The 26,185-nt window shown below is 38.9% G+C and overlaps 1 protein-coding gene across 4 annotated transcripts in view; it reads right to left on the minus strand.

The window, feature by feature from the left end:
• Positions 1–464: 464 nt before the first annotated feature.
• The window catches only part of SAMD3 (sterile alpha motif domain containing 3), a 44,125-nt gene continuing 18,404 nt past the window's right edge, over positions 465–26,185 (minus strand). For all 4 annotated transcript variants that reach the window (XM_061427951.1, XM_061427950.1, XM_061427948.1 and 1 more), the window contains exons 6-11: positions 26,008–26,092; positions 22,957–23,121; positions 5,172–5,372; positions 1,736–1,907; positions 1,160–1,242; positions 465–948 (exon numbers count right to left, since the gene is read on the minus strand). In XM_061427951.1, the coding sequence (XP_061283935.1) occupies positions 664–948; positions 1,160–1,242; positions 1,736–1,907; positions 5,172–5,372; positions 22,957–23,121; positions 26,008–26,092 (991 nt within the window). In that variant the 3' untranslated portion in view covers positions 465–663. The remainder of the gene's footprint in view (positions 949–1,159; positions 1,243–1,735; positions 1,908–5,171; positions 5,373–22,956; positions 23,122–26,007; positions 26,093–26,185) is intronic.

A 26,185-nucleotide genomic window follows, 5' to 3' on the forward strand; every position in this document is an offset into this window, starting at 1 on the left:
TTACTCAAACTCATGTCCATCAAGTCGGTGATGCGATCCAACCATCTCATCCTCTGTCGTTCGTCCCCTTCTCCTCCTGCCCCCAATCCCTCCCAGCATCAGGGTCTTTTCGAATGAGTTGGCTCTTCGCGTCAGGTGGCTTAAGTATTGGAGCTTCAGCGTCAGCATCAGCACTTCCAATGATTATTCATTCAGGACTGATCTCCTTTAGGATTGACTGCTTGGATCTCCTTGCAGTTCAAGGGACTCTCAAGAGTTTTCTCCAGCTCCACAGTTCAGAAGCATCAATTCTTCAGCAGTCCTAGGCATTAAGTCTTTCAAAAGTGGACATATTGCCTTAAGTTCAAGTCATACCCTAATTTGAAGGATTTTAAGAAAATGTGAAGCATAGTATCTTTTAAAAACTATGCCCCCTTGAAAGTGTTAACTTGGATTGGAATTTCTTAAAACTCGAAATAAACAGCTCTTTAAGTCATATTTTATTACAGAATTTCAATAAAGAATTTGTGTCAAAGTGTAAAGGTAGAAGGCATTAATATTCATTTGAATCTCAGTGACAAGATGATTTTTCTAATATTAATACCTACCTCTACTAAATCAAAACAATGGTTAATAGTTTCAGCCACCCCAGAGATCCATTCTGCTTAAATATTTGGCATGCTGTTAAGTGACTGGATGTTGGAATCCTACTTCCTTTTCCTTTTCTTTCATAGAAGGAGAATATGGACTGTGCACATCAAAAATCAGTGTCTCTAGGAAGTTGAGGGTTTGAGACAGTCTTCTTGGACACTCAATCCCAAACACATGGAAGGAAGCTATGAGAGCAGCCAAAGCTGTAATACAGTCATCCACCTTTGTGAGTCTCTCTTTTTCTAAATACAAAGAAAATTCACAGACATCCATGTTGAAAGGGTTCTTAACTTCTAACACAGGCGTGGACACTTGCACCTGAATAAAAAAGATTAGTCACTACCCCGTGGTATGTAAAATAGCTCAATAATACAATGTGCCTCAATTTAACCATGATATTACAATAAATGCACTTGTTACAATTAGCATATTTGTAAATATGACAAAACATAACTTTAAAATAGGCCACCATCCTGCTTCAATATATCGTATTAAACATCAAACCAATGATCACTGATGTACTGCATACCTTGTCATTCACAATGACAAAAAGGCTGGAATCCTCCCCAAAAACATCTGGTAGGAGTAAACAAGTGGCTGTCATCTTCATATCTGTCAAAGCAAACATATTTACAGTCCAAGTAAATGTTGTAAGTAAAGCCAGTATTAAAAGGTGTGGTTTTTTGGTTGCTGTTACTTACCTTCTAAAGAACAAACAAGCTTTCTTATATCTTAGTTCCCCTAATATTTTTTTTAAACAACATCCCCATGTAGTAAACATTCAAGATCTCCTGTTCTGCCCTCCATATTACAGCCAAGAGGAGGCAAGATTTCTGTACTCTCTGTCCATCTGCCAGAATGATTTCATTGTACTTAACCTGTGGTCTGTAAATTACCTTCTATATGAAATTAACAGGTTACTAGTTTCCTAAATATTATATCACGTATACTTTTAAAATCTATTCTTAAGCTCCTTCTACTTGAGAAATTATTTTTTCTTCCTCACGTATTTTTTCACTAAATTCTACAAAATATAGCTTTCCTAATTATCCTAAATTATACAGGTAACTGAGACCAGATCACCCTATCCCCCAGGTTTACTAACGTTTCAACATGTCTTCATCTGTATGCTGTTTCATCTTTTCTTGCAATGCAATATAGATTGGGTTGTCCACCAATGAAAGAGAAGTCAGTATATTTTCTGAATAGGATTCCAAAATGTGCCTTGTTTTCTTACAAATATCTGTTCTTGTAAGAAGCTGGAATTCTCTGAAGAGCTGAAAAAAGAAAAAGATCACAAGAGAAGCTAACCTATGGACTACAAGGAATTAAATTACTCTGTAGAATTACATTAAGTTTTGAATGCTAGTTTATATACTAGATATTGGATTAATTTTAGTGGAGAAGTAGACATAAGACAGAGGAGGAGAAAAGAGTGGAAGCCTGAAATAAACAGAAAAAGATAAATAGTGGACATGACAAACATCTAAGCATGCAGAACTAAATCTAGATACAGACTCAAGCAAATGAGGGTAACAAAGTAATTGGGGGAAAGAGCAAACAAAAAAGAAATCCCTCCTCAATGAATGCAATGAATATTTTGGCTGTCTGTGTCACCCAGCCGAAATTCTAGGATCTTACACTTCCTTACTACATTGTTGTTTTGGCACTCCAGGAAGAAGCACAAGAAGAAATCTATCCGATTTTAGGAAGCAAACCTTGAAAAAAATCCCTAACCCTATTATCCTAAAGGGAAAAGAGCTTTAGAGACACTGTAACATCAGACAGAAATAAAGGATGAAAAACAATCTACGAGATTCGATTACGAGATGAAAGCAAAACCAGTTAACCTGTATGGAAACCTCTTTACTCAGAATCACTTTTTCCTGCGACCACCTAAATTCTTCTCTTGGGAGAATTCCAGCACCACTCCCTCCCAATTTTTTTTTTTTTTTTGACAGAGTGATATTATAAAACTCATCACCCACACTAAAAGGAATTATGTAGTCATTACTTTCCCTAAAACTCCATAAAAAACAGTTATATGCTACCCACTGGGTCTCATTGCTTCTTGAATGTTTTGGTGGATCATAAATTGCCCAAAGATTAGGTCTGAAAGTTATCAGAAAACTGGAATGCACATCCTCATAAAGGCATAGCAACTCTGCTATCAGACAACCCTCAGTGGGCACTAATCTGTATTAATACCCTAAAAAGAAACTCTCAGAGAGCAGGGAGATGTGAAGTGAAACACAAGGAGGGTAGAGAGTCCACTTTCTTGGGTGCAGAATCTAGGAATTTCTTTAACTTTTTTAAAAAAAGAGAATTTCAGGTTGACATTAAAGTTGCAGAAAGAGTAAATAGAGGTCACAAATGGCCTTCATGCAACTTTGCCCAAGGCTAACATTTCTGACTGATTTGAAAATAAGCTGTAGACAGGATGCCCTCTTAACCCTTAATTCTTCATTGCATATTATTATTCCTTGTACTTAAGAATTACAAGGACACTATCCTACAGAACAACAGCATAACCATAAAAATCAGGAAAATCTAATCCACAGACCCTATTTAAACTTTCCAGTTGCAATCATGCTCTTTACAAATCTCAGATTTAATCTAGGAACACATGAGATTTAGATATGTTTCTTTGGTCTTTCAGTCTGAAACAGCATCTCAGTTTTCCTTAAATTCCTTAACATTCTTGAAAAGTAGAAGCCAATTACTTGGGAGAACACCCCTTCATTCCAGGTTCATATGATGTTTCTTCATGATTTACATATTTTTTAGCAAGAATGCTGGCACTTCTCCATCAGGAGGATGGTTGTTGGTCCCATTATTGAAGATAGTAACTGATTGCTCAGGTAAAATGGAATCTTCCAGGTTAATTCATATATATGTAATAATTATTAATTAAAATACAGTTGAATGTATTTTATGGGGCAATCCCTTGAGCTGGTGTAAATATCTTGTTCCTACTGTAATTTTCATCTGAAAGATTTAGCATTCACCAATGATTCTTGCCTCAATCAACCATCTACTGACTCATTTAGCATTTAAAAAGATCAGTACTTCACTGGGATTTCACACACAGTACTCTGCTAGGTACTTTGGGAACTACCACAATGTTTAGAACATGCTTAGCTCAGTTGGTAAAGAATCCGCCTGCAGTGCAGGAGATCCCGGTTCAATCCCTGGGTCAGAAAGACCCACCAGAGAAGGGATAGGCTACCCATTCTTGGGCTTCCCCTGTGGCTCAGCTGGTAAAGAATCCATCTGCAATGCAGGAGACCTGGGTTCAATGCCTGGGTTGGGAAGATTCCCTGGAGAAGGGAAAGGCTACCCACTCCAGTATCCTGGCCTGGGCAATTCCATGGTCTGTATAGTCCATGAGGTCACAAAGAATCAGACACGACTGAGCGGCTTTCACTTTCATTTTTTCACTTTCTAACATTTTAGACTATTGGTTTAAGAATTTTTGCTTTAAAAGTATATTTCATACATGTGTCAATCTGTCATACTCTTCTAACAGTTAGAGGCTACCAGATATTGCTGTTCCTAGCAACTGAAAGAGAATCAAGCGATAAATAAGGTATGGTTGCTGAAAATGAATTAACTAAAATAATCTATGTAAAGCACTAAGAACATGCCTGCTATGAAATAAACATTCACATGTTCTCTATAGACATTATTATTAAAATAAAACTTCAGACAAATTCTTATTTCAATTTTTTTTTTTTTGGAGCGGGGGGTGGAGAGAAGAAAAACCTGTAAAACTTTTCATTTCATTTGGTTTCTTGCACCCATAGCATTCCTTCATGAAATGCTTTCTCAGATAAAACTCTGATGAATCTTTCATTATATACTACAGCCAAAATTACAGTAAAATTATAATAGGACCTTTAATGGCCACCTTAAATAAACTAAATGGAAGGATGTTTGATTTACCCATAAAAACTTCATATATTTTAAGACCACTTAAAAAATCTATCTGCAATGTGGGAGAACTGGGTTCAATCCCTGGATTGGGAAGATCCCCTGGAGAAGGGAATTGGCTCCCCACTCCAGTATTCTTGCCTGGAGAATTCCATGGACAGAGGAGCCTGGCAGGCTACAGTCCATGGGATCGCAAAGAGTCAGACATGACTGACTTTCACTTTCACTTTATGGAATAATTTGGGATGATAAAGGAAATAGATTGTAAGTAATGCTGCAGGCTAACAGCACCCTAATAAACTATCTTGATTGTCTAAATGTGTGCAAAGGGAAAATGTTTCCCACTGTCAAAGTCCCCAAAAGCAGGGGGGTGGTGCCTTGGGGCACCACTGGCAGCTCTTCACATCTGATGACAGCCAGTGCGTGTTATCAGAATGAGTCCAGAAATTCTTACCAAATGCTCCTCATTGTAGCCCCTTGGACCCCACACATTCTACTGAGATTCACACCCATCATCTTGCTACACAGTCCTGTTACTGCTCCAAGAAGAAAGAGCGAAAAGTCCATTTGAACACACTAATCAGAGTATTATAGGTAAATACAGATACCTGATAAGGGCACTGCAGGAAAGGAAACATTTTAAGAATGTCCTTCAGAGGTGTTCTGCCGCCAATCAACTTTCTTCTTATTTCCAAAGTCTGGCTCATCCTCTTATCAATTTCTCTCCAATCCTTTTCTGTTTTCACATATTCTTGCTGGAACCAGTTAATATGTTCATCTACCTCAGGATCTAAACAAACAGCTTCCTCCTGCAAAATATTTTCAAAATATCATATGTTCCACGTTTCAGGTGGCAGTTTAACACTCCATGAAGACTTGAATTATGAGCTGTTGTTACATACTCAGTAATGCCCTCATATGTAGCATTATGTTTGACCTTGACTAACAAATGCTGACAATGCTGTGAACAAATCTTTGATGCTGTGAACAAATCAAATAGTTAATTACCAACTATGGAGTTATAATCTGTTCTCTTGACAGATTTAAGAGCTATTCATTTCCTACACACCCTTTTACATGGATATCTAGATTATCCAGAAGTGTAACATGTAATAAGAATGTCATTTTTCCTATGCATTTAAATTTTAGAATGCAAAATATTAAAAAGAGATAAAGTTTTTAATGAAGGTTTTGTTATTGTTTGTATTCTTCCTTTTTAAATGCCTATTTGGAGTTATAGTACCAGGCCATATAATCCAAATTCAAAACAAATACAGTGGCTATATTGTGATACTAAATCATGAAGTTGTCAATTATATTCCCTATACATTTGGGTACCTTGGATCAGGTGGGGTGGCTAAAAGGTACCCCACGTATTCTCATTAAAAATCTAAAGCAAAAAAAAAAAAAAATCTAAGGCAGGCGGAACAAGACGGCAGAGGAATAGGTGGACGTGTAGTGCATCTCTCTCCATGGATACATCAGGAATACAACTTCAGACACAGAAGTGGATGCAGAACACCAGCTGAGAGCTGACAGGAGTACCTGACCAGTGGAAAAGAATATGCAGAACCATGCGAAACTTGGTAGGACAAAGGAACTAGGGGGAAAAACAGGAATGTTTCTAGGATGGACCTGCCCTTGGTGGGTGGAGGAACTGAAGCAGGGGTTCAATCCCCACATCCAGGCAATCGTCTGAGTCAGAGGAAAAACATCTAAGGCTGAGAGTGAAACAGCTGATCTGTGGCAGCCTAAATGGACTGAGAATTAAACAGTCCTTGCTGCAGCCATACATACCCCGGACAGGGAGGCAGGTTCCCTAGAAGGTGCAGCAGCTGGGAGCTGGAGTTTTGGGATTGTGGAGCGAGCAATCACAGGGTGAGGACTCCCAGCGAGGGAAAGCACTCTGACAGCAGTGACTCAAGAAAACATTTATTATTCTTATGTTTTGACCTGTTGTGTAGTAGACTCTTTTGGATTTTTTTTTACTTTTTTCTTTTTTTCCCCTTTGCCCCCTGCTCTGTTGTAGTTGTTGATTTTATTGGCACTATGAAATCTAATTAAGCTCTTGAGTTTGTTTTTTTTTTCTTTTCTCACATTTTTTATTGTTGTTATAATCCTCTGCCTCTATATTGGGCTTCTGCAGTTCTAAGGAGTTTTCCTTTTTTTCTCTTTTTCTTTTTTTAGTTTTAATTTTTTAAGCTTATTATTATTTTTTATACATGTATTCCTTTGTTTGCTTTTCCTACTGTTCTTTTCCCCTTTGCAATTAATCTTTAATGTATATAAATCTTCTTCATCTAAGTTTATTTAACTTTGCATATCTATTCTTTCTTTCTTTCCTTTCCTCTCAACATATTTGTTAGTTTTGTTTTCATTGCTTTATTCCCCACTTGGCACCTTGCTTCAGTTTTATTTTCCAGTTTGAGCTTTAGTTAGTGTTGTTCTTAACTGGTAGATATAATCTTTTATTTCCTTTGTTTGCTGGATCAATCTACTGTACTTTATTGGACTGTTTTGATTTTGCTTATTTTACAGTCATCAAGACAGTATGGTGCTGGCACAAAGACAGAAATATAGACCAGTGGAACAAGATAGAAAGACCAGAAATAAACCCTTGCACCTATGGGTACCTTATTTTTGACAAAGGAGGCAAGAATATACAACGGGCAAGACAGCCTCTTCAATAAATGGTGCTGGGAAAACTGGACAGCTACATGTAAAAGATTGACATTAGAACACTTCCTAACACCACACACAAAGATAAACTCAAAATGGATTAAAGACCTAAATTTAAGACCAGAAACTATAAAGCTCTTAGAGGAAAACACAGGCAGAACACTGGATGACATAAATCAAAAAGATCCTCTATGACCCACCTCCTGGACTAATGGAAATAGAAGCAAAGTAAATAAGTGGGACATGAATAAACTTAAAAGTTTTTGCACAGCAAAGGAAGCTATAAGCAAGGTGAAAAGACAACGCTCAGAATGGGAGAAAATAATACCAAATGAAACAACTGACAAAGAATTAATCTCCAAAATATACAAGCAGCTCATACCACTCCACACCAGAAAAACAAACAACCCAATCAAAAAGTGGGGAAAGTACCTAAACAGACATTTCTCCGAAGAAGACATACAGATGGGTAACAAACACATGAAAAGATGTTCAACATTGCTCATTATTAGAAAAATGCAAACCAAAACTACAATGAGGTATCACCTCACACCAGTCAGAATGGCCATCATCAAAAAGTGTACAAACAATAAATGCTGGAGAGGATGTGGAGAAAAGGCAACACTCTTGCACTGTGGTGGGAATGTAAATTGATACAGCCATTATGGAAGACGGTATGGAGATTCCTTAAAAAGCTAGGAATAAAACCACATATGATCCAGCAATCCCACTCCTAGGCATATACCCTGAGGAAACAAAAATTGAAAAAGACACATGTATCCCATTGTTCACTGCAGCACTATTTACAATAGCTAGAACATGGAAGCAACCTAGATGTCCATCAACAGATGAATGGATGAAGAAGTTGTGGTACATATACACAATGGAGTATTACACAGTCATAAAAAGCAATGCATTTGAGTCAGAGGTGGATGAAGCTAGAACCTACTACATAGAGTGAAGTAAGTCAGAAAGAGAAAGATAAATTTTGTATTCTAATGCATATATACAGAATCAAGAAAAATGGTACTGAATTTAAGGGCCTAGATCTGATAGATAGAGTGCCTGATGAACTATGGAATGAGGTTCGTGACATTGTACAGGAGACAGGAATCAAGACCATTCCCATAGAAAAGAAATGCAAAAAAGCAAAATGGCTGTCTGGGGAGGCCTTACAAATAGCTGTGAAAAGAAGAGAAGTGAAAAGCAAAGGAGAAAAGGAAAGATATAAACATCTGAATGCAGAGTTCCAAAGAATAGCAAGAAGAGATAAGAAAGCCTTCTTCAGTGATCAATGCAAAGAAATAGAGGAAAACAACAGAATGGGAAAGACTAGGGATCTCTTCAAGAAAATCAGAGATACCAAAGGAACATTTCATGCAAAGATGAGCTCGATAAAGGACAGAAATGGTATGGACCTAAGAGAAGCAGAAGATATTAAGAAGAGATGGCAAGAATACACAGAAGAACTGTACAAAAAAGATCTTCACAACCCAGATAATCACGATGGTGTGATCACTGACCTAGAACTAGACATCCTGGAATGTGAAGTCAAGTGGGCCTTAGGAAGCATCACTACGAACAAAGCTAGTGGAGGTGATGGAATTCCAGTTGAGCTCTTTCAAATCCTGAAAGATGATGCTGTGAAAGTGCTGCACTCAATATGCCAGCACATTTGGAAAACTCAGCAGTGGCCACAGGACTGGAAAAGGGCAGTTTTCATTCCAATCCCAAAGAAAGGCAATGCCAAAGAATGTTCAAACTACTGCACAATTGCACTCATCTCACACGCTAGTAAAGTAATGCTCAAAATTCTCCAAGCCAGGCTTCAGCAATATGTGAATCGTGAACTTCCTGATGTTCAAGCTGGTTTTAGAAAAGGCAGAGGAACCAGAGATCAAATTGCCAACATCCACTGGATCATGGAAAAAGCAAGAGAGTTCCAGAAAAACATCTATTTCTGCTTTATTGACTATGCCAAAGCCTTTGACTGTGTGGATCACAATCAACTGTGGAAAATTCTTCAAGAGATGGGAATACCAGACCACCTGACCTGCCTCTTGAGAAATGTGTATGCAGGTCAGGAAGCAAGAGTTCAAACTGGACATGGAACAACAGACTGGTTCCAAATAGGAAAAGGAGTTCGTCAAGGCTGTATATTGTCACCCTGTTTATTTAACTTATATGCAGAGTACATCATGAGAAACGCTGGACTGGAAGAAACACAAGCTGGAATCAAGATTGCCAGGAGAAATCAATCACCTCAGATATGCAGATGACACCACCATTATGGCAGAAAGTGAAGAGGAACTCAAAAGCCTCTTGATGAAAGTGAAAGTAGAGAGTGAAAAAGTTGGCTTAAAGCTCAACATTCAGAAAACTAAGATCATGGCATCTGGTCCCACCACTTCATGGGAAATAGATGGGGAAATAGTGGAAACATTGTCAGACTTTATTTTTCTGGGCTCCAAAATCACTACAGATGGTGACTGCAGCCATGAAATTAAAAGACGCTTACTCCTTGGAAGGAAAGTTATGACCAACCTAGGTAGCATATTAAAAAGCAGAGACATTACTTTGCCAACAGAGCTCCGTCTAGTCAAGGCTATGGTTTTTCCTGTGGTCATGTATGGATGTGAAAGTTGGTCTGTGAAGAAGGCTGAGCACCGAAGAATTGATGCTTTTGAACTGTGGTGTTGGAGAAGACTCTTGAGAGTCCCTTGGACTGCAAGGAGATCCAACCAGTCCATTCTGAAGGAGATCAGCCCTGCGATTTCTTTGGAAGGAATGATGCTAAAGCTGAAACTCCAGTACTTTGGCCACCTCATATGAAGAGTTGACTCATTGGAAAAGACTCTGATGCTGGGAGGGATTGGGGGCAGGAGGAGAAGGGGACGACAGAGGATGAGATGGCTGGATGGCATCACTGACTCGATGGACGTGAGTCTGAGTGAACTCCGGGAGCTGGTGAGGGACAGGGAGGCCTGGTGTGCTGCGATTCATGGGGTCGCAAAGAGTTGGACATGACTGAGCGACTGATCTGATCTGGATGGAGAAACAGATATAGAGAATAGACTTATGGACATGGGGAGAGGGGAGGAGAGGGTGAGACGTATGGATAGAGTAACATGCAAACTTACATTACCATATGTAAGATAGATAGCCAATGGGAATTTGCTGAATGGCTCAGGAAACTCAAACAGGGGCTCTGTTTCAACCTAGAGGGGTGGGATAGGGAGGGATGTGGGAGGGAGGATCAAAAGGGAGTGGATATATGTATACCTATGGCTGATTCATGTTGCGATTTGACAGAAAACAACAAAATTCTGTAAAGCAATTATCCTTCAATTAAAAAATAAATAACAACAACAACAAAAATCTAAGGCGATCAGGGGATTCCCTGGGAGTCCAGTGGTGAGGACTCTTTCACTGTTGAGGCCCTAAGTTTAATCTCTGATTGGGGAAATATGATCCTGCAAGCCTCACAGCTCAGCCAGAAAAACAAACAAACAAACAAAAAACCCTAAGGCAATCAACAGGTTTTGAGGAGACAACAAAAATCTTGAAAAATTAGTTGAGAGGACACTTGGCTGAACTACACTTGAATCAGCAAGTTGACATCCTGTCATCTGACCAGAATGTGAACAGATGTTACCTATGAATGATGGGAAAAATTAGGACTTTTACAAGTATATTAGGAAAGTGTCAGGTAGATCCACTATCTGTGAACATAAGATGATTAGCAAGACATAGAACAAGTGAACAAATTTCTAGAAAAAAATGTAACATACCAGCAGATCAAAAAGAAATTCCTAAAACCTTATATAAATTTAGTTAGAAAATAAAAGTCTTTCCACAAAGAAGATACCAAGACCTGAAAGTTTCACAGTTAAATTTTGCTAAACTTTCCAAACAGAGCATGTACCAAATTTACATAAATTCTTTCAAGGAGTCAAAGAAAAAAAAAGAATTCTATGAAGTATTCCAGTCCATTCTACGAAGGCCTCTGTGAAGCCTCTGTGATTCCTAAACCTGAAAGAACTGTATGAGAGAAGATAATTACGGGCCAATCTCATTTCTGGACAAAGTTGCACATACTAGGAACAAGGAAAAACTAACTTGGATTTACCCCAGAAATGCAACAAGGGTTTGACATTAGTAACTGGTCATGCTTCCTGCTAACTATGGTGTATACTGGAGAGTGTCGTTTAACCCTCTAATTCCTCTAAGGTAGTCGTCCACTCTAGAGTCACTGGCCACATTGGCTATAGACTGCTTGAATTGTGGCTAGACCAAATTAATACATGTGCTGGAAACACTGGATTTCAAAGACTTAGTATGCAAAACAAGAATGTAAAACATCTCATTAACAAATTTTCATAATGATTACATGCCGAAATGATAATATTGGGTTAAGTAAAATATAGTTTTAATATTATAATTCCACCCGCTCTGTTTCACTTTTCTTGAATGTGACTACTAGAAAATGTTACATTATATCTTTGGTGCATATTATATTTCTATTGGAGAGTGCTATGTTCGATGGTAGGGTTTTCTTCATACCAAATTCCAATCATCCCTGTTTTTACTTCTATTGTCATCAAAGTGACTTTGAAAACGATGCTTCCTTGTGTAACTTGAGCAGTTTTCCTTAACATACAGTCATGTGTCTTAGTCAGCAGGGAAGGGGCTTTTACTTTGCCCCATGTTTCCAAGTGCACAGCTGACTTGTAAACCTTCACAGTATTAGCAAATGTGCCACCTGCTGATGGCAGTAATTGCATTATATCCAGAATGCAATTAACTGTCAACGTTTTTCTTCAACTTTTGCTATCTTGTTCAGTTTTGCACCATGAGAGAAACAACTGTGGAAAAGGCTATAAAAATGATTAGAATATTATACAATAAATTATCATCTGTCAGGTACAGTAAGAAGCAAACAGTAAATGCCCTAAAAGAAATTCAAAGGAACCTCATAGATGTCCTTAGCATTTGACTATCCAAGCAGTTTTTTCATGGCTTTCAAATCCATTTGATTAAAGACTTTCAAAGTCATGGGGTACTTATATTCCCAAATAAATAGAAAAATAAAATGTTTTAAGAGAAATAAATTACAGTAGTCCCCTCCTTATCTTCAGGGCATATGTTCAAAGAACCCCACAGGAAGCCTGAAACTGCAGATGGTATTGAACACTAGGTACAGACTGTTTTTTCCTTAACAGACCTATGATAAAATTTAATTATAAATTAGGCACACTTAACTTTCACTTTTCACTGTCATGCACCAGAGAAGGAAATGGCAACCCACTCCAGTATTCTTGCCTGGAGAATCCCAGGGACAGGGGATCCTGGTGGGCTGCCGTCTACAGGGTCGCACAGAGTCGGATACAACTGAAACGACTTAGCAGCAGCAGTAACTAACAACAATAACTAAAAATAAAATAGAAAAATTATAATGATATACTGTAATAAAATTTATGTGAATGTGGTCTTTCTGTCAATTTAAAACCTATGCATTCTTTATTTCTAGAATTTTCTGTTTAATATTTTCAGAACATAGTCCACCATAGGTAAGTGAAATCTTAGACAACTCAGACAATGAACCTGTATAAATATGGTGCTTGTAATTTAACACCTAGCAGTTAGTTAGCTAGCTAGCTTCTTTATCTATTTAACCAATGTTTGGAGGACTTTGTATGCAAGGGCACCCCAGAATCATTTATTAAATCCTTGTGTTACTGTCCTAGATACGGCATAAGTTTTTTTAAAAAGCACCAATTAACCTCTCTATGGAAACTTCTGTGACATTCCCAGTATATTTTGATATTGCAAGTCAGAGTTGGACAAAATATTACTTTTGTATTTTTCATACTCTGAGAAAAGTCCTTAGAACTCCATCACTTGATGAAGCTTGCCAGGAGCAGAAGAATCACTAAGATGTGGATCCAAAGCCTGACATGCTGAGCTTGGAGCTGCTGGTATTATTCAGGATAGGCAAGATGCTGCTGCTCTACCTAACAACCCCCAGATGTTAGAGCAACAGAAGTTTATCTCTCATGGGACAGACCCATCTCTTCATCCTCCTCCTCTGAAAAATCTGGCTTTACCATCTAGAAAGTCAGTCACCACTGCCAAAGAAAGGGAGAAGATGGAGCACCGCATACTGGATCTTCAACACCCTTGACATTCCTTCTCACGTTTCATTGGTCAGAGTCAGTCCCATGGGCACATCTCACTTCAAGGGAGTGGAGAAGTACAGTCCTGCTGGTGGTCTGGAGGAGCCGAGCTGAGTACTTGGTGAGCAGAAATCATATCCACACTCATCTTCCTCTGGGTTTCTTATTATGTGACACCATAGCTCTCCTTATCATTTTAGCCAATTTCAGGCAGTGTTGTCTGTTATCTATGGCCAAAACCATGATAACTGAATGCTGCTGCTGCTGCTGCTAAGTCGCTCAGTCGTGTCCGACTCTGTGTGACCCCATGGACTGCAGCCCACCAGGCTCCTCCATCCATGGGATTTTCCAGGCAAGAACACTGGAGTGGGGTGCCATTGCCTTCTCCGAACTGAGTGCTAGAACACCCAAATCTCAAACCAGAAAAAAATCCCCTATATAAATTCTATATCCAGCAAAACATCCTTCAGATATGAAGGAGAGATTTAAGACATTCTCAGATAAATAAAAAGTGAGAGAATTGGTCACTAGCAGATCTGCCCTACCAGAAATTCTAAAGGTGGTCTTTCAAGCTAAAATGAAATAACATGGACTATAACTGAAATCAACATGAAAAAATAGAGTACTGGTAAAGGTCAGGACATAGGTAAACATAAAAGACAGTTTAAAATAGTTCTCTAGTTGTAACTCTCCCATCTTGTTGGTTGTAACAACTGCATGAAACAATAGTTATAAATTCTGTGTTGAGGGACATACAATGTATAAAATTTAACTAACAGCACAAAAGGGAAGAAGAGTATTGTTATACAGGGGCAAAGTTTTTATATGCTATTACAATTAAAAGGGTATGAATCCAAACTAGATTATTATAAATCAAGGTATTAGTTGTAATCTCCAGGGCAACCACTAAAGAAAGAACTAAAAATGTTTATTTACTAAGAGAAACAAAAAGGGGAATTACATTAATATACTAGAAAATATCTACTTTAACACAATGGAAGGCAGTAATTGAGGGATAAGGGATAAAGTAAGAAGAGATGACATATATTAATAGAAAACAAATAGTAGACATAATTCCTACCTTATCAGTAATCATATTAGGTAATTGACAGAATGGATCTAAAAAATGTATTCAACTATATACTGTCTACTAGAGACATACTTTAGATTCAAAGTCATAAGTAGGTTGAACGTAAAAAGATGGGAAAAGATATATTATGCTGCTGAGTCACTTCGGTCGTGTCCGACCCTGTGCGACCCCATAGACGGCAGTCCACCAGGATGCCCCGTCCCTGGGATTCTCTAGGCAAGAACACTGGAGTGGGTTGCCATTTCCTTCTCCAATGCATGAAAGTGAAAAGTGAAAGTGAAGCCGCTCAGTCGTGTCCGACCCTCAGCGACCCCCATGGACCGCAGCCCTCCAGGCTCCTCCGTCCATGGGACTTTCCAGGCAAGAGTACTGGAGTGGGGTGCCATTATATTATGCTAGCAGTAACCAAAAGAGAGAGAGAATAGCTATACTAATATGAGACAAAATAAACAACACAAAAATTGATCCTAGAGACAAAGGAGGATATTTTAAATGGGAAGAGAGCCAATCCATTAAGAAGATACAATAATTATCAACTTACACACATTTAACAATGGCCCAAATGTCATGTGGCAAAAACTGACAAAAGGAAGCAAGAGACAATGATAGTAGTTGGAGATTTTAATGTCACTTTCAATAATGAATAGAAACACTAAACATGTGATAAACTAGCAATTGGAAGACTGGAGTGACTGTTATTCCTGGAGAAGACAACAGGGATTGTAGGAATTTGGAGCTGGATAAGGGCTTCTTGGGAGGCAACAGTGGTAAAGAATCTGCCTGACGATGCAGGAGACATAAGAGATGCAGGTTCAGTCCCTGGGTCAGAAGATCCCCTGGAGGAGGGAATGGCAACCCACTCCAGTACTCTTGCCTGGAAAATCCAACGGACAGAGGAGCCTGGCAGGCTACCGTCCATAGGGTCATACAGAGTTGAACATGACTGAAGTGACTTAGCATGAACAGAAATCATGCATCAAACAAAAACCTCCAAGAAAATATCATCAAAAAGACTTTTGAAGAAACAGGATTAAGTTACTTAAAATTCTAAAAAAATTAAAGTATAGATTAAATTAGCTGATAAAGATAAAATAATCTGTGCATTTAAAGATCACATTAATAGCCTCCAAACTGAGAGAAGATCATTGCAACTAGGAAAAAAATAGAAAAACAAAAGCCTTTGTGGGAAATTCAAAGTCCTTCCTGTACTGCTTCAAGAAAAAAAATTAAATTTTCACCAGATAAATTCAGAGTTCATTTACTCCATAAAGACAGAAGAGAATCTTTTCAAAGTGGATGAAAATATCAGGTACAGATATGAAGAACTGGACACATGAAAGATTCAAGCCAAGTTTTTTCAGAAAAACTTGAAGGAAGCAATGACTATTATCAAAGTCAGCTTATATCCCATGAGTAACAAGTTCATGGTAATAAGTTGAAGGTTTTACTGGCTGTAAGAAATCTCGATAATTTAAGAAAAGAAAATATGTACTTTAGCCAAAAAAAGCATTTCGAAAGTATATTTAGATCCTGATGTTTCAAATGAGGCATTTGGCAGAAACCCAAGAGGACCACCAATGAATCCTCTGGATGAAGAGATTCCCAGGAAAGGATGTGCATCAGGCTGTGTCAGCGTGAAATGAAGGATTCCTCCATACGCCACCTTCATCTTGTCACAGCAGGCTCTTCGTGAGAGCAAGACAGAACTTAGCCTAGTGCTCCTTGCTCTGGCAGATGCTCAAAACCTTCCTTTGGTCCTATATCCACTTGCCCTCCCACCTCAGTACCCCTAGTCCAGGCTCTAGTTCTCTGTAAGAAGTCAAGTGCTACAAAGGAGTCCCAGGGGCAAATTCTTGAGAAAAGGACCCACTATCCTTCTCCATATTCCAGAAAGTGGGGGTGACCTGCCCCAGAAATGTCTATACACTAAGTGCTAAGTGATACTGAGTAATAAACATTAAGTATGGTTTTTCCTGTGGTCATGTATGGATGTGAGAGTTGGACTATGAAGAAAGCTGAGTGCCGAAGAATTGATGCTTTTGAACTGTGGTGTTGGAGAAGACTCTTGAGAGTCCCATGGACTGCAAGGAGATCCAACCAGTCCATTCTGAAGGAGATCAGCCCTGGGATTTCTTTGGAAGGAATGATGCTAAAGCTGAAACTCCAGTACTTTGGCCACCTCATGCGAAGAGTTGACTTATTGGAAAAGACTCTGATGCTGGGAGGGATTGGGGGCAGGAGGAGAAGGGGACGCCAGAGGATGAGATGGCTGGATGGCATCCCTGACTCGATGGACGTGAGTCTGAGTGAACTCCGGGAGTTGGTGATGGACAGGGAGGCCTGGTGTGCTGCGATTCATGGGGTCGCAAAGAGTCAGTCAGACACGACTGAGCAACTGAATTGAACTGAACTGAACTGAATCAAATGAACTATGGCAATGGCATTAAGAATAGACTGATAGACCAATGGAATAAGAGTGAGTGCCCAGAACACACTCAAGTCTTTTAGGGGGAAGTTAACATACAATTAAATTGCCACCATAAGCCAGTGAAAAAAATAAGTGGTTGTAAGGGCAATAATTCTATGGAGATCCTTACCTAATGGCATATACAAAAATAGACTCCAGATGACTCAAAGATTTAATCATAAAAGTGCAAACTATAAACTTCATAAAAGAAAGAGTAGGAGAATATCTTTGTGACTTAGAGTATGGGAAGTACTGCTTCCTACAAATTAAGAAAAAGATGCCAACCCATTAAAAACGGGGCAATGGAACTAAAGAGGTAATTTTCTAAAAGAAGGAATTCAAAACTCTAACAAACACATGGAGAGATGCTCAGACTCATTAGTTATCCAGGGAAATGCAAATCACAAGACTGAGATTACAGTCTGTACCTATTAGTCTTGGCAAAACTCACAAGGCTGGCTAACGCCAAGCACCGGCAGGAAGACCAAGATATGCAGTACTATGGGGCTGAGACTGACAAAATCGTTCTAGAAAGCAATTAGTCAAATTAAGTACCCATGCTGGTCCCATCAGTTCCACTTCTGGGTGGACAAGCCAAAGAAATAACACACAGCTTCATCCAAAACCAGCCAGGTATAATAGTGTTCTCTGTAGTACCATTCATTGTGGGAAGGAAGGGGCTTGAAGCAAGGACTTGTAAAAATTGCTACAAACATGGGGTAGAAATACACATGGTAACATAAATGAGACTTCAAAAGTGTCAGTGAAAAAGTGAAATACAAATGAGCTATAGAATTGCATTTGTGTGTGTGCTCAGTCATGTCTGATTCTCTGCGACCCCATGGACTATAGCCCATCAGGTTCCTCTGTCCATGGAATTTTTCAGGCAAGAATACTGGAGTGGATTGCCATTTCCTCCTCCTGGGGATCTTCCCCATCCAGGGATTTAGTCCCCATCTCTTGTATCTCCTGCATTGGCAGGCAGGTTCTTTGTCGCTGCACCACTTGGGAAGCCCAGAATATTATCTACATTGAGTCAAATATATATAAACCCAGAATTATGGTACACATTTTAGAACACCTCACAAATAAAAAGTACCCTTGCCTGGAGAATGCCAGGGATGAGGGAGCCTGGTGGGCTGCCGTCTATGGGGTCACACAGAGTCGGACATGACTGAAGCAACTTAGCACAAACAAAAAGATACAGATGAAACACATTAGAAGGGCTGCCCAAGAGCAGAGGTGGGGAAAAGGGCATAGAAGAATGAGCACAGGGGAATTCCTTGGTGGCCCAGTGGTGAGGACTCCGTGTGCTCACTGCTGAGGGCCCAGGTTCAATCACTGGCTGGGGAACTAAGATCCCACAGCCACGTAGCATAACAAAAAATAAAATAAAAATGAAAAATAAAAGGACTCTCATACTTAAAAAAAATGAATGAGCACAAAAAGAAATGAGTAGAACAAGAGAAGCCTGGCACAGAACAATGATGATAATGTGCCATGAGGTGAGTTTGAGTCACTCGACTTTAACACCTCAGGTTTTTCACAAGAAAATAATACAGTACAAAGTTAATTCCACTACACTGCATACATACAGTTCCTATAAGCTTTTAATACCAATATGTCTTCATCATTTAAACAGGATAATATTGTCAGCAACTTAAGAAATTACTCAGTTAAAACACAGACAGAAATAGACTCACAAACATAGAAAACAAACTCAAGGTTATCAAAGGGGCAAAGGGGTGAAGGAGGGATAAATGAGGAGTTTAAGATTAACAAATACATACTACTGTATATAAAAGGCACAACAACTCAGGACCTACTATATACACAGGGAACTATATTCTATAGCTTGTAACAACCTATAATGGAAAAGAATCTGAAAAAGAATATATATGTGTGTGTGTGCGCATGTATAACTGAATCACTGCTAAAACCTGAACCATTGTAAATCAACTATGAAAGTGAAAGTGGCTTAGTTGTGTCTGACTTTTTGTGTCTAACTCCACGGATTGTAATTCTCCAGGCCAGAATACTAGAGTGAGTAACCTTTCCCTTCTCCAGGGAAGATCCCAATCCAGGGATCGAACTCAGGTCTCCTGCATTGCAGGCAGATTCTTTACCAGATGAGCCACAAGGGAAGCCCAAGAATACTAGAGAGGGTAGCCTATCCCTTCTCCAGCAGATCTTCCTGACCCAGGAATTGAACTGGGGTCTCCTGCATTGCAGGTGGATTCTCTACCAACTGAGCTATCAAGGAAGCCCTAAATCAACTATACTTCAATAAAAAAATATATTGCTCAGTTAATTCTACTGTTTTGAGAATCTACTTGTGTCTCTGTTTCTAAGTACTCTAAAAAGTATAATAAAAGGCAATTAAGCAAGTGAAACAGATTTGTCAATTCACAGGGCTACAAGTTGCTTGGACCTAAAGCTAAAACTCAGCTGCCTAAGCAGCAGTGTTGCTTATGCTTATGCTGCATTTGATTGAATGTACAACCAGCAGTGACATGGGGTCATGAGGTTGGCAAAGGATTTTTAAACATCACATTTAAATCCAGTATTTTTGGAGGATTGATCTAGAAACATAGCCTGGGATTCTGACAAGTATAGCTCTGCGTACCATGATTATAATTCCTTTTAGTAGCAGAATGTCAGGAACCAAGGCATTTTTAAGACTCACAGGTGGATGCTTGATGCTGCTGAAGCTTTGGGTTTTATAAGGGCTTCCCCAGTGGCTCATCTGGTAAAGAATCTGCCTGCCAATGCAGGAGATGCAAGAGATGTGTTGGATCCGTGGGTTGGGAGATCCCCTAGAGGAGGAACTGGAAGCCCACTCCAATATTCTTGTCTGGAGAATCCCGTGGACAGAGGAGCCTGGCAAGCTACAGTTTGTGGAGTTGGACATGACTGAGTATGTGTGCATGTGACACACACACACAGAGCATAGTTTAAGCAGTGCCACGCTGACCTCAGAGATTAAGGGAGGAGGAGGGTTGCGGACAAAAGATCTGTGACCTCAGACTCACACAAATTCTGCAGCTGCTTAGTCATCTTCAGAAGCCCACATGAGGGGAGTAAGAAATGCACTGTCCTTCACTGAGGCAGCTACCATCAATATTTTGGTAAATTCCTTCTAACAACAGAAACAGAACAAGTGAAAAACTCTTCTCCTTCCTTATTTATTCCCAAAACTTTTCTCCAGTTTAGCAAAACCCACTTCCCTGCCTTTGAGGGGATGGCCTGCCTCCTGGCTTGTTGCCTACATCAGCATTTCCCATCTCTCTAGCACAAGGGGTAACTTTTTTTCTAGATTATGGAAATGCTGTGCCCAGTCAAGAAGTTTTAAAACATGGGAAAGTTGCCCAAGTATATCTTAATCCAACTATCTTCAGAAATCATAAAGACATTTAAAAAGAGCTATAAGAATTGAAAATGCAGACTGGAAATAATTTAGGCAACTCATCTGAAGTCTAAAATCCCATGAGATAAGTGGTATATTCACTGAACTTGTCCCTCCACTCTTCTTGGTGTTTTTCCATTTGCTTAGTCACTATGTTGGGTACAAAATACAGAAATACATTGTTTCTGTAATATTCTAGTGTAAAATTTTTTCCATTCTTTGAAGCACTTGGCTTTACAGAACATTAGGTCATAAACAGAGACATTACAATGTTTAAAGAACCAGCAATGTGTAGCTCCATTTGTAAGACTGAGAAAAGTAAATTCTTACCAATTAGATTTGCTTGGCAAGAAAAATGTTGCCTCTTTTTGTCCCAGCTGGCAGGAAGGTCAAAACTAAATTCTGTTGCAACTTAACTCATCTTGGGCCCTGATACATTCAATCCCTCTTCTTTTTGTAGCAAAGACCCCTGCATGGGCCTTGCTGCTGCTGCTGCTAAGTCTCTTCAGCCTTGTCCGACTCTGTGCGACCCCATAGACGGCAGCCCACCAGACTCCCCTGTCCCTGGGATTCTCCAGGCAAGAACACTGAAATGGGTTGCTTTCCTTCTCCAATGCATGAAAGTGAAAAGTGAAAAGTGAAATTGAAGTCGCTCAGTCGTGTCCGACTCTTAGCGACCCCATGGACTGCAGCCCATCAGGCTCCTCCATCCATGGGATGGGCCTTAGTAGGATTCAATTTAAGACGCAGGCATGTCTAGGAGACTCCAAGATAGGACCCACAAAGGGCACAGTTACAAGATAAACTGAGGTGGTTATGAGAAAGAATAGAAAGATGACTGTACAGGCTGGGTCAATGATGGCTCAACACAAGACAGGAGCTGCCATTCAGCCTGTGTCTGTCAGGGTGACCTCTGACCCCGTGGGCTTACCCTTGCTGGGGACAATGACTGCTTTTCCAGTTTTACCATTCATCCCACTCCAGTGAATTTTGGTGGAACACGCATCAAAGGGAAAGAAATAAAACTGAATTTTTAAAATATTAATTCATTTATAAAGGAACTCCGTTTGTAGTATGAGGAAAATCACATATTTTGAGAATACTTATGCATAATGTAATTATGTTCCTTTACAAAGTGGCTCTTTATTTTAAGAATATAAAATATATTTTCAAACAAATCTAATTCTATCTTATGATTTTAGTTTAAAATTGGAATATTGCAGTTGAAGTTTCTATAAAATCACATCTCTTAATTTATGTACCTTTCGTCTGTCTTGTCTTTTCATCAAAGAGCAGATATAAAATTGTATTACCTTAACTGGACTGTCATTTTGAAAACACTTTGAAAGTTACATAATAAGATATTTAAAAATACATCTTGATCTAACATTTTTCTTATGTATAATGCTAGACTGAATAGTTTACAAAATATGTTTAAAAAAATACTCCCGTCCCCTGAGACTTATAAGTAGTGACAATAAAATTGAGATAATCTGATAGGCTGCCCTATTAATATTAAATAATTATACTAGCTGAAAAAGAAAACAGAATATTTATACCGAGTACATTCACTAGCATAAATGTGCTTATAGTGAAAAGTTAGATTTACATATTCATGTTGTGCTGCGTGAGTGCTAGGTTGCTTCAGTCGTGTCTGACTCTTTGCGACCCTGTAGACTGTAGCCTGCCAGGCTTCTCTGTCCATGGGATTCTCCAGGCAAGACTACTGGAGTGGGTTGCCATGCTGTCCTCCAAGAGATCTGCCCGACCCAGGGATCAAACCTGCGGCTCTTGTAGCTCCTGCACTGTAGGTGGATTCTTTACCACTGAGCCACCAGGGAAGCCTCAATTCCTATTGGATTGAGGGAAAAACAGTATTTTGGGGGACATGAGATTTAGCTTCTTGAACTTGATAGTTAGGACATCCTTCCCAAGGAGCTCAGTCTATTTTATTAGCAGGGGACATTTTTGTTTCTGAGAGCATCTGGGGGCCATGAAGTAGATAATATCTACAGAACCTCAGGTAATTAGGACCCACATCAACATTATGGTACAGCAAACCCACTGTAGAGTAGGGAATCTCCAGACCCTGCCAGGGGCCCTTGGCCTGAAGTTCCTCACGGCCGCCTCTGTACAAAGCAAGAACACTGTGGAGTTTTGTACCCATGTCTGTGGATTATCTTCCTCCCCAAACCTTGAAACCAGAGGCTACTTGACCCCTACAATATGAGTATTAAAAACTTTCTGTAGTAATAAGAACAGTAAGAGCATAGGACACATTTTAGGATGGGAGATAAAGAAATTATTCAAAGATCCAGAACTTAAGAGTTTCTCCAGGTCTTTTAAAGATTGTGAAAGAATAAACGAGATGTTCAATAAACCCTCTGCTCAGGTTTTTGGAAACCCTCTTCTGGAAATATTCTCATTCACAAAAGCAAAACAGATTTTCTTGGTTTCTGACCCACATGTTAAATTTTCAAAAGGATATTTTGTTTTGCTTTAATTATTTTAGTATTTGTTATTTTTTAATCAGTCAACCAATAAGTTGTCAGAACAATTAAAGATTCAATCTTACTTTTATCTGGACAGTTTTAATTTCAAATCTTATATCAGCAAGAGATTTCCTTGTCTGGCCTCTTCGGTGTCCAAATTTACACTTATTTCTCATCACTTGTTCATCATCTTCTATGGGTCTTCGAACATATTTAAAGCGATCTTTGAGAGCTCGTTTCCATAAAAACTGTGTAAAATTATAAAACAGGGCAGTTAATATTCAAAGAGGTTTGCATAAGCCTATATAAACAATAAAATAGTTGTCTTTCACCTTTAGGCTTGAAAATATCTTCATTTTCAAATTACAGACTGAGAAAAGTCTGTAATTTTCAAAAGCCAGACTGAGAAACCATGATCCAGTTAAAAGGTGTGTGGGTGTTCACTGTAACAGTCTTTCAACTTCTGTTGTAGATTTGAAATTTTTTGAAATAAAAAATTGTGACTATCAAAATCTTGTAACAATCTATAATAGAAAATAATCTGAGAAATTATATATTTATATATATACATATATATATCATCGAATAATTTTGCTGTACACCTAAAACTAACACTGTATTATAAATCAATTATATTTAAATTTTTAAAAGTTAAGAATAAAACTAGTCCTAAAAACAACCAAATGCTTCCTCACTTGTGTGCTCTCTCTCTCACATTAAAATTCTAAGAAATTTTCTACATCTTTCACGGTTACATCAGAAACACAACCTCACATACACTTGTGGGGAGAGTCTGAGTAAACACCTACCATGCCCCAAAGTTTCCCCTTCCACTGTATGTGTACAAACCTGGATCATAATGTGCTAAGCAGTTTTGCAGGTCTCTTAACAGTGAACCATCTTTAGTTAACATCACTGGGAGAATATGTGGGTAAAAAGCACACAAGACCAAAGTCAGCATTATTCATAACTTTCTGTTTGTCTCATTTGATAACCACAAAACTAAAGGTCAAAATGTAATTAGGTAGATATGTATTTGCTTATATATATGCAGAGATTCTCTGGGAGGAATCTTTAATAATACTGGTTACTTCTGGGAAGGAAACTTGGATGACTGGAGGATAGAGGTGGGAGGGAGATGTTTCCATTATCCTTTTATAGCTTTTGAACCCCATGAAAGTATAACTTATTGAAACAGCAAATTTAGATTCTTTCTTTAAAACACAACTAACTCTATAAACAGTACCACTAATTTTTGGAAAATATTATATCTTAAGTATAGAAGGAATTCATATCATGTCTGGTAATTATCAATACTAGGACCCCAGGTTTGTTTGTATTTTTTTTTTTTTTTTGAGAAAATTTAGTTGACTTTATCGTGTGCTTTTGTACACAACAGAATATTTTAGAAAGGATATCATACTAGAAGCAACGGTAGCTGAAGACCAGTCTGACTTCAAAGTTACTGGTTCTAGATATATCTTTTCTGAGTCTGGGTGGTGAAAAATAATCTTTAAGGCCCTCTCGCAGTCAGAAAATTCTATGATTCTATCCATATATAATGAACTTTTTCCAAGAAAGAAAGAGAGAAAGAAAGAAAAAAGCAAAGCAAGGGCGGGAAGAAAGAAAACAGAGGCCTTAAATGTTATGTTCACAGATAGTGACATTTATTATTTGTTATTCAGATTGGAACTAATTGCTTAAATTCCACATCTTCAAGAAAGTACAGCAAAAAATTTTTCTCACAGATGTCTGTGAAAATAAAGTACAAAGGACATGCATCTTATTTAGATACAACTACCAACGTATGCATGTCACCTAGAGATATAAGAACTAATAGACATTATAGCTTTAGGTATAAAAGCTATAATTCTCCACAATTGTCCCTTAAGTCCTACAGTTCCAGTGTCACAATGCACTCAAATTTTTTTAACCACATTGACTTTTTTAAGTGTGCAGTTCAGTAGAGTTAAGTATGTTTACATTGTTGGGCAATGCAGATCCCTGGCTTTTAAAGCCAAGGGACTTGCAGATCCAGAGAGCAAAGCTTATACTGAAACCTCTAGAACAGTGTTTCTCAACACTGGTTGCACATTAGAATCATCTGGGGTACTTTTAAAGATGCAAAGCCTTCTTCTTCAGATCAACTAAATCGGCATCTCCGGGGATCCTGATGTGCAGCCAGAGTTGAGAACTGCTGCCCCAGAACACCACCAGGATCTTTTTTTGTCAGAACAGTAGAGCCGTGAGAGAATCAGGTGAGGCTGTGGGTCAAGACCTCAAGACTATACAACTTCTGCATGGGTCTAAACAAAGGCAAGAACCACTCTAGTGATGTGAAAGCAGAGATGTAGGTACAGTCACAGCCTCTCTTTCTAGTATGGCATCTCTCGAAGATCCTTCCTAGAGACTCAGGGTTAAACACGAGCTTCCAGATAGCTTTGAGAGAGAGATTCTGATCATCTTTCTAGAGGATAACATAGAGAGAGAAAGAAGACCAAGGAGGAAGATGGGGAGGGATGAACAGGTGGAGCACAGAGGACTTTTAGCATAGTGAAAATACTATATATGATACAATAATCATGGCTACATCTGTCTAAACACACATAGACTGTACAATGCCAAGAGTGAACCTTAATGTAACCTATAGACTTGGGGTGATTATGATGCATCAGTGTAGGTTCATCAGTTGTAATGAATTACCTCTCTGTGGGGGATGTTGATAACGAGGGATGTTAGGGATGTGTAGGGGCAAGGGCTATTTGGGAAATCTCTGTATCTTCCTCTCAATTTTGCTGTGAACTTAAAACTGCTCTTAAAAAAAATAAACTTTTTTTTTAAAGAAGACATAGGAACACATAGAAATCATCAAAAAGAACAGAGCAGAGAGAGAAAGACCAAAACTAAGAACAAAATGGGGACTGAGAGCAAGAGACAGAAGAGATGGTCAAGGGAATGGAATTAGAGAGAGACCAGACAGAAAATGACAGAGAAAGAGAAACAGATAGACCTAGATAAACAGGGAGAGAGAGGGACTGAGGAAAAGGGAATGAGGCCTGAAATTAGTGGACAGCACAAGGCTCTTATTTTAAGGAGGGTTGAGAGTAACCGAATGGTGCCGTGTGGTCACTTACAAAGCCACAGCCGTCCTCATCCAGGAAAGGGTGGGCCTGCAGTAGGGCATTGACCACGTCGTTATACTGCTGGGTGCTGGGGTACCTGTTCAGCGTGATAGGGAGGACATTTTTCAGTTCAAGAAGCCCGTGTTCCTCCCTATGAGTCCAAATTACATTCACTTTTCTTCCAATCTTT

Source organism: Bos javanicus, chromosome 9 (assembly GCF_032452875.1).
Source record: "Bos javanicus breed banteng chromosome 9, ARS-OSU_banteng_1.0, whole genome shotgun sequence".
In the NCBI taxonomy this organism is placed as follows: domain Eukaryota; kingdom Metazoa; phylum Chordata; class Mammalia; order Artiodactyla; family Bovidae; genus Bos; species Bos javanicus.